We start from the raw sequence: 16,122 nt of genomic DNA, 5'->3' as shown, positions 1-16,122 counted from the left end.
CACCAACAAAATGTGACAAATGTCAATAAGTAGATGAGAGCGCAATAAAAAAGTCAATAATCACGAATAATTAAAAAGTGGTAAAGAGCTGAAAAAGGCACCAGCAGTCCATTTGAGTCCGTCAGGGGGGGGGGGCATCCGCCCCCTGACCATATGCACGCTCCGCCACTGCGCGGCGGGGGTGCAGGCCCTAATTCGCCATTACTAATGTAAAAGAGAGTTTTGACATAATTGGACCTCCATGCTTTTTATACATCTACATGAGACATGTCATTGTTTACATTAGCATCCCGCGGTATACTGCGCAATTTGAACGGACCGTACGGTACATGATGGCATGCGATGTCATAACCGATGCTTGCTTATATGATATTGACATGAACACGTTGAACGCGCGCTTCGCGCGCGAAAATTTTTGGTTATTTTTTCAGGCAAGTCGGACAGTTTTGAGGCTTTTCATCCTGGAACGCCATTTTCATGCTCACTGATATGATGTGATATCTGCTGTTTGCGTTACAAATTCGAACAGGCGCGTAGCGAGGAATTTGCCAAGGGAGGGGCGAAGCCTGTAGGCAAATTATCTAAGCGTAGCGCCACCATAGGTTGGCGCGAAGCGTACAAGAAAATTTTGCCTCCCAGATCGCTGGAAATGGCACTACCCAGGACCATTTGTTAGCGCGAAGCGTACAAGCAAATTTTGGCCGAAAATGTCTCCCAGATCGCTGGAAATGACACTTCCCAGGCCTTGTAAGTTGCCTCTAAGCACTTTCTATTTTGAAATTACTTAGCGATATCATTTAAAAAATGTTGAATGGGGGGGGGGGCGGGCGGTCGCCCCCATCCCAAAATGCGTCATGTTCCCCGACGACACGGTCGAGTTCGAGACCAGCCACAGTTGGTTTCATAGCACAATTCTACACACGCGTTATGATAGACCATATATAGTATATATATAGATCATTAGTGAGAGAGGAAAATGGAAACGTCAAAAAAATGGAGTTGTCGGTGTAGGGGTAAGGTGAGTCACACTTTTACGAAATCATTGATCCGTCACTGGCTACCAGCGCTGTAATGATGTCACTGTTCCTCTTTCTCTTCCCGGTGTCTTCGCGTTTTTCTTTTACTCCCTCTTTTTCTCCTTTTTCTCTCTTTCTTCTTTCTCTTTTCCCTTCCTTCCTCTCCTTCCCCTTTTCCCCCCTCTTTTTTCCTTTTTTCTTCTCTTTTTTTCTCTTCTCTTTTTCTTACCCGGGGGGCGCGCGCCCCCAACGCCCCCCCCCTGGATACGCACCTGATACCGGTGGTACAAACTATCACATAATCAAACGAAATAAGAACATGTCTGTATACGTAACGAGGAAGCCGAGAACTTAAACCTGTAACTCCGGTGGAGAACTAAGAACGTGCCGGAAATTAACAATCCTTATTAACCGAATTATAGTTTGACATCGTCGTTCGCGTAGCGTTCATTTCCTCTCCTAGAATACTATCCTCGAATACTCCCCATCCTCGAATACTATTCGAGGATATGATATCATCCCCTTCGCACGCTCTCCAAATATCAATACTGTCTATAGTTAACTGCAGATGTACGGTAATTTAATTATGATATTCGCCTAACTTGCGTGCGTTTCATTTTGCGCAAATACGAATGCGTTGCATTCTCTCCGTAAGTTTATTCAAAATCTTACAAGTTGAACCAGCATTGCAACTCTGTCAAAAACGACTCAGTCTGATTTAATTATTTGTGAAGCGATATACCCTGTACTCCATACCAAGTTCCCTATAGTCTCCATTCAGCATACATAGAAACTTGTATAGCTTTTACCCGAAACAAAAAGAACGCTAATAAAATATGAATGATAACTGTCGGTCGGTATATCAAGCTTTTTGTCCACCGGCAGCAAAACCCACCATGCATGGTACACCGCCTCAATACTTAGGGGTACCATGGCTTACCAGCACGTTGCCTCAGAATCGGTTCAGCTCTGGGTCCGAGGCGCCAATAGCTGGTAGAGATACTGATTTCCTTGGCGTTCACTGGGTACAAAATGTGTCGCTTAAGTCGATCCGGGTAGCATTCTACACCTCGATCAGTTTATCCTTTAGCATTGCCCCCTTCAATCATCCTGCGAAAAGCATAACATAAAGACCTATGAAATACGGAACTTCGTGGTGTAGGCTACTATATGTTTGTCGAAAATCACTTATAAGTGTGAATAGCCTATACTAAAGCACGATCGACCAACTAAAACAGACATTTGTTTCCTTTACAATCCTATGAGAAATCAAATTGTTCTTAAACACCTTCAAATATACGAAATACTTTCTGTAACTTGACCCAATAACTCGATCCTACCAACATAGAAGATGAACTGAAAATAATCATCAAACATGTAATTATTAAGAGTTTATTGAAAACTTGAAATGTGCTGTAAATTTAAGGCAGTCTTTGTTCTGCCTTTATTTCAGAAAGGCTATGTACTGCTAACCAACTGAAGTAGTAATAGAAAAAAAGCCCCCCCCCCCAAGAAAAAACAAAGGGGGAAAATCATATAATACCAACTGGCCTCCTACTTTGTCCACTCTGCTCACACCCCCCCCCCCCTTACCCCACACCGCCTCATCGAGTAAATAAAAAGAGTACTAGTAGTACTACTACAGTATAGCATAAGCGGCCACCATCTCTTGTCGTTGCACCTCGATCTCTACCTTTCGTATAAAATCTGATTTATCGATTTCCATACGTGTTCCGTTTCGGAGAACCTACAGAATTAGTTTCAATGTTCCAAAAATAAGTTGCCTATTGAGTAAACGGTCTAGTGTCGTAATGGAGATACCCTTATTAAGAAACTCTGTTGACATCTACAATTTAACGAGAAATATCCAAACACCGTGGCCGAAATCAAAACAACGGTCTCATACATATTCATACCTTGCGTCATCTTTGGAATTCGGGAAATTTCTTATGAGGTCGTACCTTTGTCGGTTATGCTATGCGTGTCAACACAAACTTTACAGCTTCCTTTGACACAATGTAACAGGCAAACAGCTAAACAGTAATTTAATGCTAAGTAACTATAACTGTGTGAGAGCAGGTAAGGTTCACATAATTTGGATTTCATTTCCTTGGTAAGTTTAAATGGTAGCCTTCGTTCGTTTTAGTGAATTATGTTAAGCCTAGATACCAGTACTAGGCTAAGTGTCACATTTAAAGTAAGCCTACACTGGCAGTTGTGTAGAATATATGCTTAGGCTCCTAGCAATAGGCTATATCATATGTTCACTTTCTCGTTTGCCCAGTCTGTTGTGTTTCTTGCTGGCGAATACCGGCTTATTCTTATTTATACCTGCTGAATATAGCCTAGGCCATATGCCTAACGTTATGCCACCATTTCAAAGACAAATTATATATTTAGACTTTATTCGTGGGTAACTCATTAAAGGCAGTGAAGACTCGCGCAGAAAGAAACGTCTGATGCCGGTAATCTGACCTACTTTCAAATGAGGTGTAACAGAAGTGTTAGACACTACCATCTAAATACACACACAGCTTGCTACCGTCGGTAATTAGACATAATGTACAGTCAATACATACAGCTACTGTACGGTCAATACCCACAACACAGTGTACATAGCAGCAGTGGACATCTCAGGTCCAGATAAAAGATAACAAGGTATCACATTGCATTACTGTCTGCATTTTGTAGCGACAAGAAGAAAACTTCACTTGCAAGCAACGGAAAGTTAACTCTTTCAGGAGGCAGCAGGCGGTTTGGGGCGAGTCTTCAAGCAATGCCTTTAAGCAATAGCTTATCTTCCCAATGCCCATATGTGGTCAACTTGTTTTGCCAACTATAACTCCTAGTAATTTCCCAATCTGAGAAATTCTTCAGTTTTTTTTAAAATTCCATCCATGTAAACATTTAAAATATTTTCATCTGATGGACAATCTTGCTGTCTTGAACATATAAGCATGCTTTTAGCTTAAAGAGATAATTGCCATTTTGTTATTGTTGCACCATTTACACTCAGAAGCTACATTCAGGTTGGCAGCTCCAAAGTGATATGGTTATAATTACATTTCTGCTTTCTTTTACATGAACAAGAAAAATAAACAGGGAAATGTTCACCTATTCTGATCTGAGGCACAGTAACATCACTGCTAATTAGTTTGTTTGTAGTGCACACATATATCTATTAAGGTCACTCGTGTTGGGCAGTTTACTAGAACTTTGATGTAAATGAAAGTGTCATGTAGTGTTATTCCAGTTAGTGTTGTTTATATTAGTCATGTAGTAAAATTGAAGTCACCTAGAATAATATATCTTGGTAGAAAGCATACAGTACATTAAGTGCATTATGGAAGAGTTTTACCCAGCCTGTTTTGGCACTATACAGATCTTTTTATATATTACACATGAGAGTATGCTCCTAGAGTAGGGGGGGGGGGGGGACTCAACTTCTAACCAGATATCTTCAATGTCTTCAGCTTCATAAAGGATAAATCTGATATCGTCACCAAAATCAAGAACAATGCCTCCCCCTTTCTTGCCAACCATTAATTTCATATTGTCTTACATCCAGGTACTCTTGTTTTTGGTGGTCATAAAAGGTCTCATTTAAAATAGTTTCAGTAATTGCTGGTAAATATTGATCATTCTGCTACCATAATATTGGACATTTCCAAGTTGATCTAGTTTTCTGATAGCTTTGTGTGGGGCTGGTGGATGCTGTAGGCAGCAGCATATATTACTTTTATCCTGCACACTACTCATCTTAGCCAATTACCTAGTTTCTGTAACAAGATCTTTCTTTGTGCCCCTTACTGTACAACCACAGCTACAGATACATTATTTGTACATCATACTGGCACCCTTGGGTAGTGTGATTATATCATGCTCCTCAAATACATTTTAGCTAACAAGTCCAAAATCCACATCTTGCAAGTCGCATAAATTGTATAATCCCTGATAATAGCAACAGCTTGTTTTGGTTTGAGAGTATATGCACATGTATATGACTGTTTCGGCTAAGGTTCTAGTTGGTTGCCTTCATGATAGATTGTCCTTTCCTTGTCATGTGAGATTGTATTGCACTTCTGATAGTTTAGTCTGGATGGTGAGGTTTTCCTACAAAGCTTCCCTTAACAGTTCTTGGGTGGTACATAGCTCACTAAGACGTTTCAGCCAGGATTGACAAAAATATCTTGATTTGGCTCCCTTAGTTTGTGGTATGTGAAATTTTACTCCACAGAAGTCATATATAGGACAAGCTTTGAGGCCTCGAGGTTTGTGTCCTGTGTTGTTGGCCCTACAGGAGATCTACTGTAGGGCCAACAACACAGGACACAACCTTCAGACAAAAGATCTTTATACACCATTTTGCTTGATAGTGTCCGTTTCCATGACAATGACATAGGTTACTATGAGGCAGTTATAGGTTGTTTAAAACACATATGCTAGGGATGGATAGGTTGTTCAGAAAGAGTAGGAGGTTGCTGTTAGGATATATTTATCCAGAGGCACATGTATGATACTTGAAAAACATCTCTTGAATGTCACACAAGAGTGACTCTCAGGTTTTTGCTAAACAAGGCTTCAGATATATTTCCATTTTGATTTGTGAAACCATTTAAAACCTTCTTGATTTTTCTGTATACAGTAGCTTGAAATCTAAATTCCTGCCCGAGCCTTTGACTCCTGCAGGCCTGTAAGGCAGATAATCTCCCTTTCAAACACGTTTTCGAATATATAAATATATATAAGTTGAGACTAGTGGAACACTAGTAGTTGTTACTCAGAGTTTCACGTGTTGAGTGATCATCAGACAACTGAATATATACATATTCTTCCAGGGAGTCTCCTACTTTGTTAAGTCTTTTTAAGAGTTCATAGGAGACTTCCCTTCCCATTGTACACAATTGGCGATTAAACGAATAAATGAATATATAGAAACAAGCATTGTTTGGTTTGTAACATTCAGTGAAGATAACTAACATTTTATTTTCCTTTTGCTTTCATTTCAGTAAAAAGACAAGTTTTTCTTCAGATCTGAGACCAGCAGTTTTGAGTCCTGATCCTCATCTTTTTCGTCATCTGATTTAGCATCCAAGAGGCTTAAAAATGACCGACTACTATGACTTACTAGGGGTAGAGAAAGATGCAAGCCAAGAAGAAATTAAAAGATCGTAAGTACCTGTTCAGTGTAACCTCTGTACAAAGCTTCACAGATAAAACCTCTTCAACTTTGTTGAAATTTTATGAACGACAACAGAAAAGTTAGTGAATGTTATCATTACAATTGAGCTTAAAAAAAGGCTTAGGTTTTCTTTATATAATGTACAAATCATGCATCCACCAAGGAAACTGATATCTTCTATTATAATAAGAACTTTACGTATTGATGAAATTCAACAGGAAGAGAACATTGACAACAATTTAAACAATTCAAATGTATCGCCTGACAGTACAATGAATTATCAACAGCAATATAATAGGATTTAAAGTTTTTAAGTAAAGAAGTTTGCACAGTCGTTGCAGATCATCTATTATGATCCATACATTATACATATATATATATATATAGAGAGAGATATATAAGACGGGGCAAAGTATGTAAATATATATATATATATATATGTTGAAAGTATCTCTTTCAAGATCCGGCTTTAGGAATCACAAATGATTTTCGAGTTGGTTAGCATCATGTTTGATCTCTAGAGTAAGGCAAAATATGTCACCAAAAACAGAACTAGTATTGTTTGATACAGGTGACAAATGCCTCCAGTGGAATTACGACCTTCCTTACAGGTTTCGAACCTCTGGACATACAATCAGCGTCCATAGCCTAGTGATTAGGGTGTCCGCGTACAGAGCGGGAGGCCGAGTTTAAATCCCAGTGGAGGCTGGAAGTTTTTTCACGGTTTTTGATTTTCCAACTCATTACGATTATCATTTATATATATATACAGTATAATTTATTTCTTTTAACTGTTCCAGCAGAAACCCCCTTATGATTTTGTACAGTTTTATGGCAAACGTAGCACAGTGTTGATTGCAATACTGCTTATAGTAGAATAAAGGGAAGGTACTGTACATACGATGGAAAAAAATTGTTTGTTCGTCATAGTTTTAATCATTCACAATTTTATTTGTGTAATTCTTGGTAGATTTAGCTATAAATATTGAAGGAATTGAAAAAGGGGCTGTTTTTAATCTGTATACTATCCTTTTGCACATGCTTTTAACTGCCTATTGAAAACATATCCCATCGTTATCTTCTGTCATATCAGATACCGTAAGCTGGCCCTAAAGTGGCACCCAGACAAGAATCCAAACAATGCAGAGGAAGCAGCTGTGATGTTTAAGGAAGTCTGCGAAGCGTACGAAGTCCTCTCCGATAGTAAGTTCATGATGGGGCGCACGGCTTCCACCATCGTAACTTTCAGATGAATCCATTCCATATTTGTCCATACGGAAGACTGTAGTTGTGTCCACAGTACTGCAAATCATGAAGGATAAATTATAATTGTAATGGCGTCATTGAATGGTCACCAAAATGAGAGCTCTTCCTCCTCCACCCCTCCTTAGCACCCACCCCCACCAACTCTTCTCATATCAAAGTGCAAACTGTTTCTGTGCTATCGCAGTTTTGAACCAGCTCTGTATAAGAAGAAAAATGATTGTCAATATGTGCAATATTGTCAATATCATGTAGTGTTCTTCATGAGAATGCAGCAAGATATTCCCTAAATTTTAATGTTTTAATGCCCTTTAGTGTATTTATTTGTTGCAGACATGTTAGTCTGTGAAAAAAATGGTTGGAAAGAACATGACAATATGTGTACTTTAGTTTTGACCATTACTTAATATCCTACTTGATTACTGAACAGGGTTGATTGACTCTTATCAATAATATTTAAGTTTTCCTTTACGTCATATCAACAGAGGAAAAACGCAAATCGTATGATTTATACGGCCCAGAGGGTCTGAAGAATGGAGCAAATGGTAGGTCTTTTTATAGTTTCTTATTCTTTCGAAAATTGTATATAAAAAAAAAGCGTGAATAGATTGTTGATTAGTGTTACTTGATAGGGTTTGACTAACAGGTGTGAAAATATTTACAAGGTCTGTTGAATTCTTTCTTATAAGTGTTAGATGATGTCGGCCCCTTTTGCTTATACTTGAGAAAGAAAAAGGAGCCATATTGTCAGTTTGCTAGTAAAAATCTTAAGTACATAAAAGGACATGACTACTCTTTAAACATAGAATTTGTACACTGGATTTTCAAACTCGTAGGTGTATATTTCATGCCTCTAAGAAACATCTTGGCTGTGATATACCAGTTTGTGGGGAGGATCACTGTAATGGTGGTTAACATTAGGAAGTCTTTGTTAAACAAGAGTTCCATATGTTTAGCCTGAGAGTAAATACACAATGTGCTTGTCTTCTGTTCAAACCAGAAGTACAATGCTTTTTGACATATTTTAATTTATTTTGTGGTGAAATTGTCAAAGGAATTTTACCTGTACAGTAATACACTGTAGTATTATTTTGTTGCCTTGTAGAGAGTTAGGCCCCAAAACAGTATCTTTTCTCGTCCTTCAGTGCAATAGTTACAAGCCTCCTTAAAGTTGCAATTGTCTTTTAATGTGGCTCTCGTACCCCGTAAGATGAAAAGTGTATATTACAAACAAAGTTAAAACTGAAGTAGTGGTTATGTCACTGAAATAACATATCAGTAGCAATGCGTGAAGTTTGGATGTGAATAATAATTGTCGAGGATGTTTGGTAAATATTATTACTGATGATATTTTGTGGAGGTATTTCATCATTTTTTTTCAGGCACCACATACGATTTTGGTGGGTTTGAACCTTTCCATCATTTCGAGTTCAGAAGGCCTGAGGATATCTTCAGAGAGTTCTTCGGTACCTATGATCCCTTCGAAGCATTCTTCAATGGTGAGTGAAGATTTAGAAACAGCAAGCTCTATTAATGTTATTCACCTGTCATTTGGTATTTAAAAGTTTTATCACGTTTCTGGTTCCAAGTTATGAAGATAACCAAATCCTTAGCAGAATTTTTCTTTTTCAATTTAGCTCACGCTCAAAAATCTGACGAGATACAAGCATTGATATGAGACCAAATCCGGAAAACATATCTCAGTTTTTATCTGAAATATTCGATTAGAACAACTGTGAAGTAAACAGTTGTTGGTATCACAGGTCTGGTTTTAAGTCTCCAAGAAGGATATGAGAGAGGTTCTAGGATTTTGTACTTTTTGAGCAGTTTCCCATAATATTGTGAAAGCAGTGGTAAATATGGTCTAAGAAGAAAATATGAATATAAAATATGAATATGAAATGTTGTCAGGATGGTATTGATGGCTGTACTTTAGCAGATAAAACAACCCAGGTAAAGAACCGGCTTTACCTACAGGAAAGTAAAATAAATACTACATTTGAAAATAAAAGATATTGCAAGACTTTTTTTTATTTTTTTGTTGCAAAAATGTTGGGCATTGCATAAAATTATGGGGAAAATCGCATTTTTCGATTGAAAGTTTTGCTGGCAGACAAGTTGAATAAAAGTTGAAAGTGCCAAATTTTCAGAATAAGCCAATTTTTTTTTTAAAGCCCAAACTAGGCTCAAACACAGGCCAATTTTTAGGATTTAGCTCTTAAAATTTCAGTATGCCAACCCTGAATAATATAGAAATGTGAAATAACAAATTGTGCAAAACTGGGAAAAACCATTCTTGGAACTTGGTACCTGATGACCTAGTTGGTTTTTTATCATCTTTATTTGTTTGTTACAAACTGTAAAGTTAAACCAGAGAATGCATTTTAAAATAATGTAAAATTGATTCATCTTTAAATAGTAATGAAAAAAACTAATCTACAGTAGCAAGCACTGTGGCTTATACAGCTCAAGTTATTACCTTATATAGTCAAGGGAACTTTTCACGAAAGTCTTTGTTTCCTGAATTGTTTTACTTAAACGGCATTTAGTAGTTAACTAAAGTTTGATTCCCCTACTATATAGTGGAAGCTATGATTCGATTTGGCATTGAGTAAGGTATTTAATTTCAGTATTTTAACTAGCGTTATAAAGTGTGCACTCTCCCTTTCTGCCCTAAATGTGAACTTATAGTCAACCGGAAAATTCCAACAAGTTTCTGATTTTTAACATTTTAATTTTGGAGGGACAATTCAAGTAGTAAATAAAGTCAAGAAAGAGAAGTAACAACTTTATTTATATAAATTTTATTTATCATTTTTCCAGCTATTTCACTGACAATCTTTTTACTGAGTATTGGACAATAGTCATATCCTCTGCCAGTTACTTACAGTTAAGACTTTATAGCAAATGATACTGCCAAGGGTCAAAGGCACAAACACCTAGTAATAATTTTATTGTTATTTGACATTTTTTATGTAGCAATGGCTGTCTCTGATGTCTCACCATGTCAGGCACAGCAGTGATTGGTGGCACAAGGCAATTGCCCCATCCTCCCACCTCTTTTGTAAAAAAAGAAAAGAAAAAAGAAGTTTTTTGCTCCATACAGTTACAGAAGTTTTCAACCCTTACAGGTTACTTGATTTCTTCTCTTCTCTCAGAATCAATAGCTAAAATCCAATAGAATCACAAAAGAAAAGGATTCCAAGAAAATAGCCACAAAAAAATTGGTTGATATGTTAAAACTATTACTGTAGTTCACATCAGGAGCCAATCATGAGAAATAATTTCAATTTGGTAATTTTTGCATATCACCAACATAACCATTCGAAACAATATGGGACAGTCAGTGACCTAAATGCTACAAAACATTTTGTACTTTACCCACATCAGTGAGATTATAAACTGTTTTCTTATTTTTCTTATTTATTAGTGTACTGTACTAATTGAACTCCATTGCCAGGAGAATTTCAGATTCAGGTAATGATAATTTTCTAAACTTTTTACTCAGATTTCTACCTTCATTGATATTTTCTTATTTATTTTGTTTCAGAATCAAGAAGTGGTCAATCTGCTGGTATGAGTAACTTATTCAGATCATCTTTCGTTAATTCTGGTTTTCCCGGGGTTGGGTAAGTACATCAGAAAAGAAAAGAAAATTGTTTATCATAAAGTTGCTTGTACATGTACTTTATGGGAGGATCAATGTACAATTTTGCTAGTACCTTAGAATAGTACAGAAAAGTGCTTAAATTCACTCTTATCATCTTGTGTACAAACTGGCCATATTCTTGAATTCTTCTCTCATTCATGCTCTTATTTAATAATCTTACAACCGTTTTTTTTTTTAGGCTTGAAGCATAGAGTAGATCATTTATTAGTAAGTTAGTGTAACTAGTAAACGCTTGTCTTTAGTGAACCTAGGTTAAGCATTAGTTTCGTTGTAACTTAGTAAGCAGAAAACATTCTAATCACTTGACCAGAAAATGTGGCAAGTATCAACTACAGTGAATATTACTAGAATCCATTTTAACTGTGCAATGTCCAAGGGATTCCATATGATTTATATCCAAATTATCCCTGCCCCCTCACCATATCCTTCTTCCCTCAAAGCAAAAAATATAATAATGTATTAAGTCTTCTTTACTTCCTGTTGTGTATCTATCTAAAAATATGTGTTTCATCACAACACTGGTTCTATAATTGCAAAACATCCTGTGGTTTTATGGTGTGTAAATCCATTCTTTGTAAACAGTTGTTTGCAAATCTATTAGACTCAACAGTGGACTGTTCAAATGTCAAAAATGCCATAATCATCCCATAAATTTCTTACTTAATACTTACAAAATATAAACTCCCCGAATAAGATTTCCCCCCTGCTTAGTTGCATTTGATGAACATCCTGGTAGACTTGAAATGCCAGGCCCTCTAGATTTCATATGAATTTACCTACACAGGCATTTCTGCAGTGGATAAGCAGTTCGTCAACAGTTTACAGTTTGTCCCTCTTTGATTACCTATTTGGAGTCAATGCAAAGTACATTGCCATGAGATTTTTGACAAATTTGCCGACCTTTAGTGATATCTTGGACTCATGTCCCTGTGCCCTCTTGAATGCCTACTGTATGGCTATAGTGTTATACTCATAAACTTCTAATATGGTTTAATACAGCTCTATTATTTTTTGTAATTAGAATCGCTGGTGCTGTTCTCCTTCCCCCTTTCTAATGAATATTCATAAGGTTTCATGTTACAGTCATCTTCTTTGTGCTGCAGTTATATACAATCTATTGGAATGTACCTGCGACCAGGGCTCGGATTTAATAGCTAGAGTAACATGGAGATTTTTTTGTAAAGGCAAGCTAGAAGTGGCGGGATGTCAAGGCAATTTTCAAAATGTTTTAAGGACTCAAAAGCATCGTTTTCCAAAGTGAGAGAAAACTAGTTAAGAATGAGAGACAACAGAAAGATATGAATTTTTATCTTCCATATTTCTGATTTAGTATATTCTTATACTGCTTCATAGCTGTTTTCTGGTTCAGTAATATTTGGGATGACTTTAAGACGTGACTTAGTTTGATCAGGAAGTTTAATGAATGAGACCATTTCGGAGGCCCATCTGGCAACTCAAATTAAGGGTCATGGCAGTTATTGACGTTTGGGAGTACTTCAAATGCTAGGGTCATGGACAGCGCTTTCAGTTGGGGCTGTCGGTTAACTCCAGCCCTCCCTGCAATCAGGGACGTAGCCAGAAATTTAGAAAGGGGGGGGGGCAGAATTTGAAAAGGGGCACCTTCTCACAAAGGGAGCGTTATTCCTTTTAACAGAGCTCCATGGTGTAGGCTACAAAGAAAATGTTTGCCCAAAATGCCTCCCACATTGTAGGTATTAAACAATAATTAGAGTATTTTAATCTGTAAGTAGTAGATTTCTGTACATTTATTTCGATCAGGACTTCCCTTTGTTGTTACTCAAACCTTATGTATCATTTGGTTTAACGTTTACCTGCTTATGGCCATCTTTCTTTCCTTTGTTCATTTTCATATTTGTGGTCCCTTACATCTGTTATAGTCACCATTCCCATGTAACATGAAGTTTTGCCCTGTTCTTTTTTCTACCCCACGTTTTCCATCAACGATTTCACTTTTAGTTCCTATGATGGTCTGAGCCTTATCAATCCATTTGGTGATGTCTGGGGGTATTTCCCCAATAAAGGGTAAGGTATAACCCCCCCCCCACCACCCTCCCTTTGCATGCAAAATGAGCAGCTGTGTTGATTTTTCCTTCCTACTGTAAAGTACACAGCTTTCTATTGACAAAAACTTCATGTAATCCACTTTTTAATAAATCTGGTTTCTCGATGATCGGAATTTAGTTTAGCATTGTGTTATATGTACATGTACATACATTTGTATAGTATATTTATATATATATATAATTATATATATTATATTGTATTTATATAGTATGTATATATAGTATATATATATAGATATAGTTTTGTACTGTTGTACAGTGCTGTTGTTGTGTTACTGTAACGATTTGTGGCATGTAACTGTTTTCTGTAAAACCGAAAGTACACATAATAAGTGTTTGCATTATTTATTACAAACTGAAAACATAAGTTCTTTCTTCTTTACCTTAGCGGATTTTAAAGAACGCTTTATATTGATGTCAAAGTTCAAGAGGAGCCATATGGAAACTTGAGTTGCAAAATATGCCAAGATTTTAACACTCTAATTTGTTTTGTTTTTGTTGGAGGGGGGGGGGCGGGGATCCTTTCGTATTTTATTTTGAAAGATGGAATGTAGTGTTTAGATCAAGAGGTTTTATCCCAAATTATATGTTATTCTGTCTGTTGTGTTTAATTTTCCTCTTAACTATGCCTTCTAAATGGACAGGGCATTTGTACTGTATGTTAACACACCTCAAAAGTCAGTACATTATAGCGTTGGAAAATTGTTAAACACGCTAAATTGAAACCTAGTCATTCTAGCATGTCTTCTTTAAGCTACTGTATGTATTTAGTTTCAAATAAATCTGTATCTAAAAGCCTGTAATATTTGTGGGATAAAAGGAAATTATAATATCTGTGCCTTGTCGAAGAAACAAGTGGCATGAAAAAAGAAACGGTAATTCTCAATTGTCACCCAGAAGTTAAATATGCCGGATGATATTTAGGGGGAAACTTTTTTCGATATACCATATACATCTGTCCTTTGTAAAAGTGCTTCCAAAATGGAAATTTTTAAGTCTCAAAAGTTCATCATTATTAGCAAACCATATTTGCTAAACTATTAATGTTAGATATAATTCAGTAGTGAATGAATGTATCAAATAGGAACTCTCCACACAGGTTTTAAAAGTTCCGGCTAGTGGAAAGATATTGGAAAGGTTTGTTTCACTTACCTGCCCAGCTGTTCAATGGAAATGGGGGTTCATGAGATGAAGAGGAAAAGAATGTACAGTTATATATATATTCCTTGACCATCATTCAAGAAGAGAACCTCTCCCCTCATGTTGGCATACTTAACTTTTACTTTATCATGAATAGACATATTTTGAAAAAAAAGAAACAAAAAGGGAAGAAAAATGCTCAAGTTTTGTTCATTCAGTAGAAAGCTGTGTATTAAGAGCTTAACCCCATATTTGTGCTCACCCTTTAAAGCTTGAGTAGAGTTAGATTCCTGCTAGCATATAACTAACCGATTTAACATAGTGCAGTAGCTATGAATATGGAAGCAAAAACAGCTGTAAAGATTGGGACAACTAACCTTTGGAATAACACAAACTAAGGAGAGTCAGTTTGTTTGCCTCTTCTAATGCAACACAAAACAGGCAGTACTCACAAAATACTTTATACTGAGTATCAGGCATTGATTCATCAGAGATGGTATTTCTCAGATGAAACTTTGTGACAATCAAGACCTTCTGCGATCCGTGCTGCCAAAATGCTGCTTTCTGACATGATGTGGTATGTAGAGGAACCTAGAAGATGGTGTCACCAAACCATATTGTAGAGAGTACTACTTCAACATAATTGTATTATTCCTTAGAGTACAATACATAAGCTTGCAGGTTTGGTTAAATTTGTGATCCTGGAAAAAGCTAATATTAACAAATACATTAACTGCATATGATCTTCATATGGTAAAGCTAATATTCACTCAAGCAGTGTTAATACACATACATTGACTGCATATGACCTTCATATGACCTTCACATGGAAATCTGTTTACAGTCTTTTAGCTTCTCCATCTATGGTAGCAGCTAGATGACAGGTTCTCCGTTGAATTTCTACTAGGGCAAGAGAGAAATCTTTGGTTGAAACAAAGGGCCAGAGAGAATCAAAATCTCGCCACATCTAGACTGAGGTAACCTGGTCAGCTAATCTCAGATAAAACTGAAACGAGATTAGCTCATCTCATGTGTTAAACTGAAAGAAGATCAGCTAATCTCAGGTAAAAGTGAAAGGAGATCAGCTAATCTCAGGTGTTAAACTGAGAGCAGATCAGCTAATCTCAGATAAAATTGAAAGAAGATCAGCTAATCTCAGGTGTTAAACTGAAAGGAGATCAGCTAATCTCAGATATAACTGAAAGAAGATCAGCTAATCTCAGGTGTTAAACTGAAAGAAGATCAGCTAATCTGAGGTAAAAGTGAAAGGAGATCAGCTAATCTCAGGTGTTAAACTGAAAGGAGATCAGCTAATCTCAGATAAAAGTGAAAGGAGATCAGCTAATCTCAGGTGTTAAACTGAAAGCAGATCAGCTAATCTCAGATAAAATTGAAAGAAGAACAGCTAATCTCAGGTGTTAAACTGAAAGGAGATCAGCTAATCTCAGATATAACTGAAAGAAGATCAGCTAATCTCAGGTGTTAAACTGAAAGAAGATCAGCTAATCTCAGGTATTAAACTGAAAGGAGATCAGCTAATCTCAGGTGTTAAACTGAAAGGAGATCAGCTCATCTCACATCTATGTAAACAAAGGTCTACATATAGGTATGAGTCTGTCACAGAGGGAGCAAATTCAAGGACAATGTACAATATCATCTCTAGAAGACAACTGACTGCACTTTCGTTTACGGATTAGACCCCACCCTCACATTATAAATTGTTTTGACCCTCCGCATGTTTACATTAGATCCTATGCTCACTTTCAG

At 36.8% G+C, this 16,122-nt stretch overlaps 1 protein-coding gene across 4 annotated transcripts in view; it reads left to right on the top strand.

Annotated features, from left to right (window-relative positions):
* Nucleotides 1-2,937: 2,937 nt before the first annotated feature.
* The window catches only part of LOC139958914 (dnaJ homolog subfamily B member 6-like), a 24,972-nt gene continuing 11,787 nt past the window's right edge, over nucleotides 2,938-16,122 (top strand). For 2 of the 4 annotated variants that reach the window (XM_071956357.1, XM_071956355.1), the window contains exons 1-7: nucleotides 2,938-3,095; nucleotides 6,026-6,187; nucleotides 7,292-7,401; nucleotides 7,947-8,006; nucleotides 8,844-8,960; nucleotides 11,012-11,090; nucleotides 13,109-13,174. In XM_071956357.1, coding sequence (XP_071812458.1) covers nucleotides 6,123-6,187; nucleotides 7,292-7,401; nucleotides 7,947-8,006; nucleotides 8,844-8,960; nucleotides 11,012-11,090; nucleotides 13,109-13,174 — 497 coding nt within the window. In that variant the 5' untranslated portion in view covers nucleotides 2,938-3,095; nucleotides 6,026-6,122. Of the gene's footprint in view, nucleotides 3,130-6,025; nucleotides 6,188-7,291; nucleotides 7,402-7,946; nucleotides 8,007-8,843; nucleotides 8,961-11,011; nucleotides 11,091-13,108; nucleotides 13,175-16,122 lie in introns of all 4 variants that reach the window. The other 2 variants (XM_071956356.1, XM_071956358.1) reach the window with 2 other exon arrangements.

The sequence above is a fragment of the Apostichopus japonicus genome, chromosome 18 (genome assembly GCF_037975245.1).
Source record: "Apostichopus japonicus isolate 1M-3 chromosome 18, ASM3797524v1, whole genome shotgun sequence".
Classification (NCBI taxonomy): domain Eukaryota; kingdom Metazoa; phylum Echinodermata; class Holothuroidea; order Aspidochirotida; family Stichopodidae; genus Apostichopus; species Apostichopus japonicus.
The sequence above is the reverse complement of the archived record's forward strand: the minus strand, read 5'-3'. Positions and strand labels throughout refer to the sequence as shown.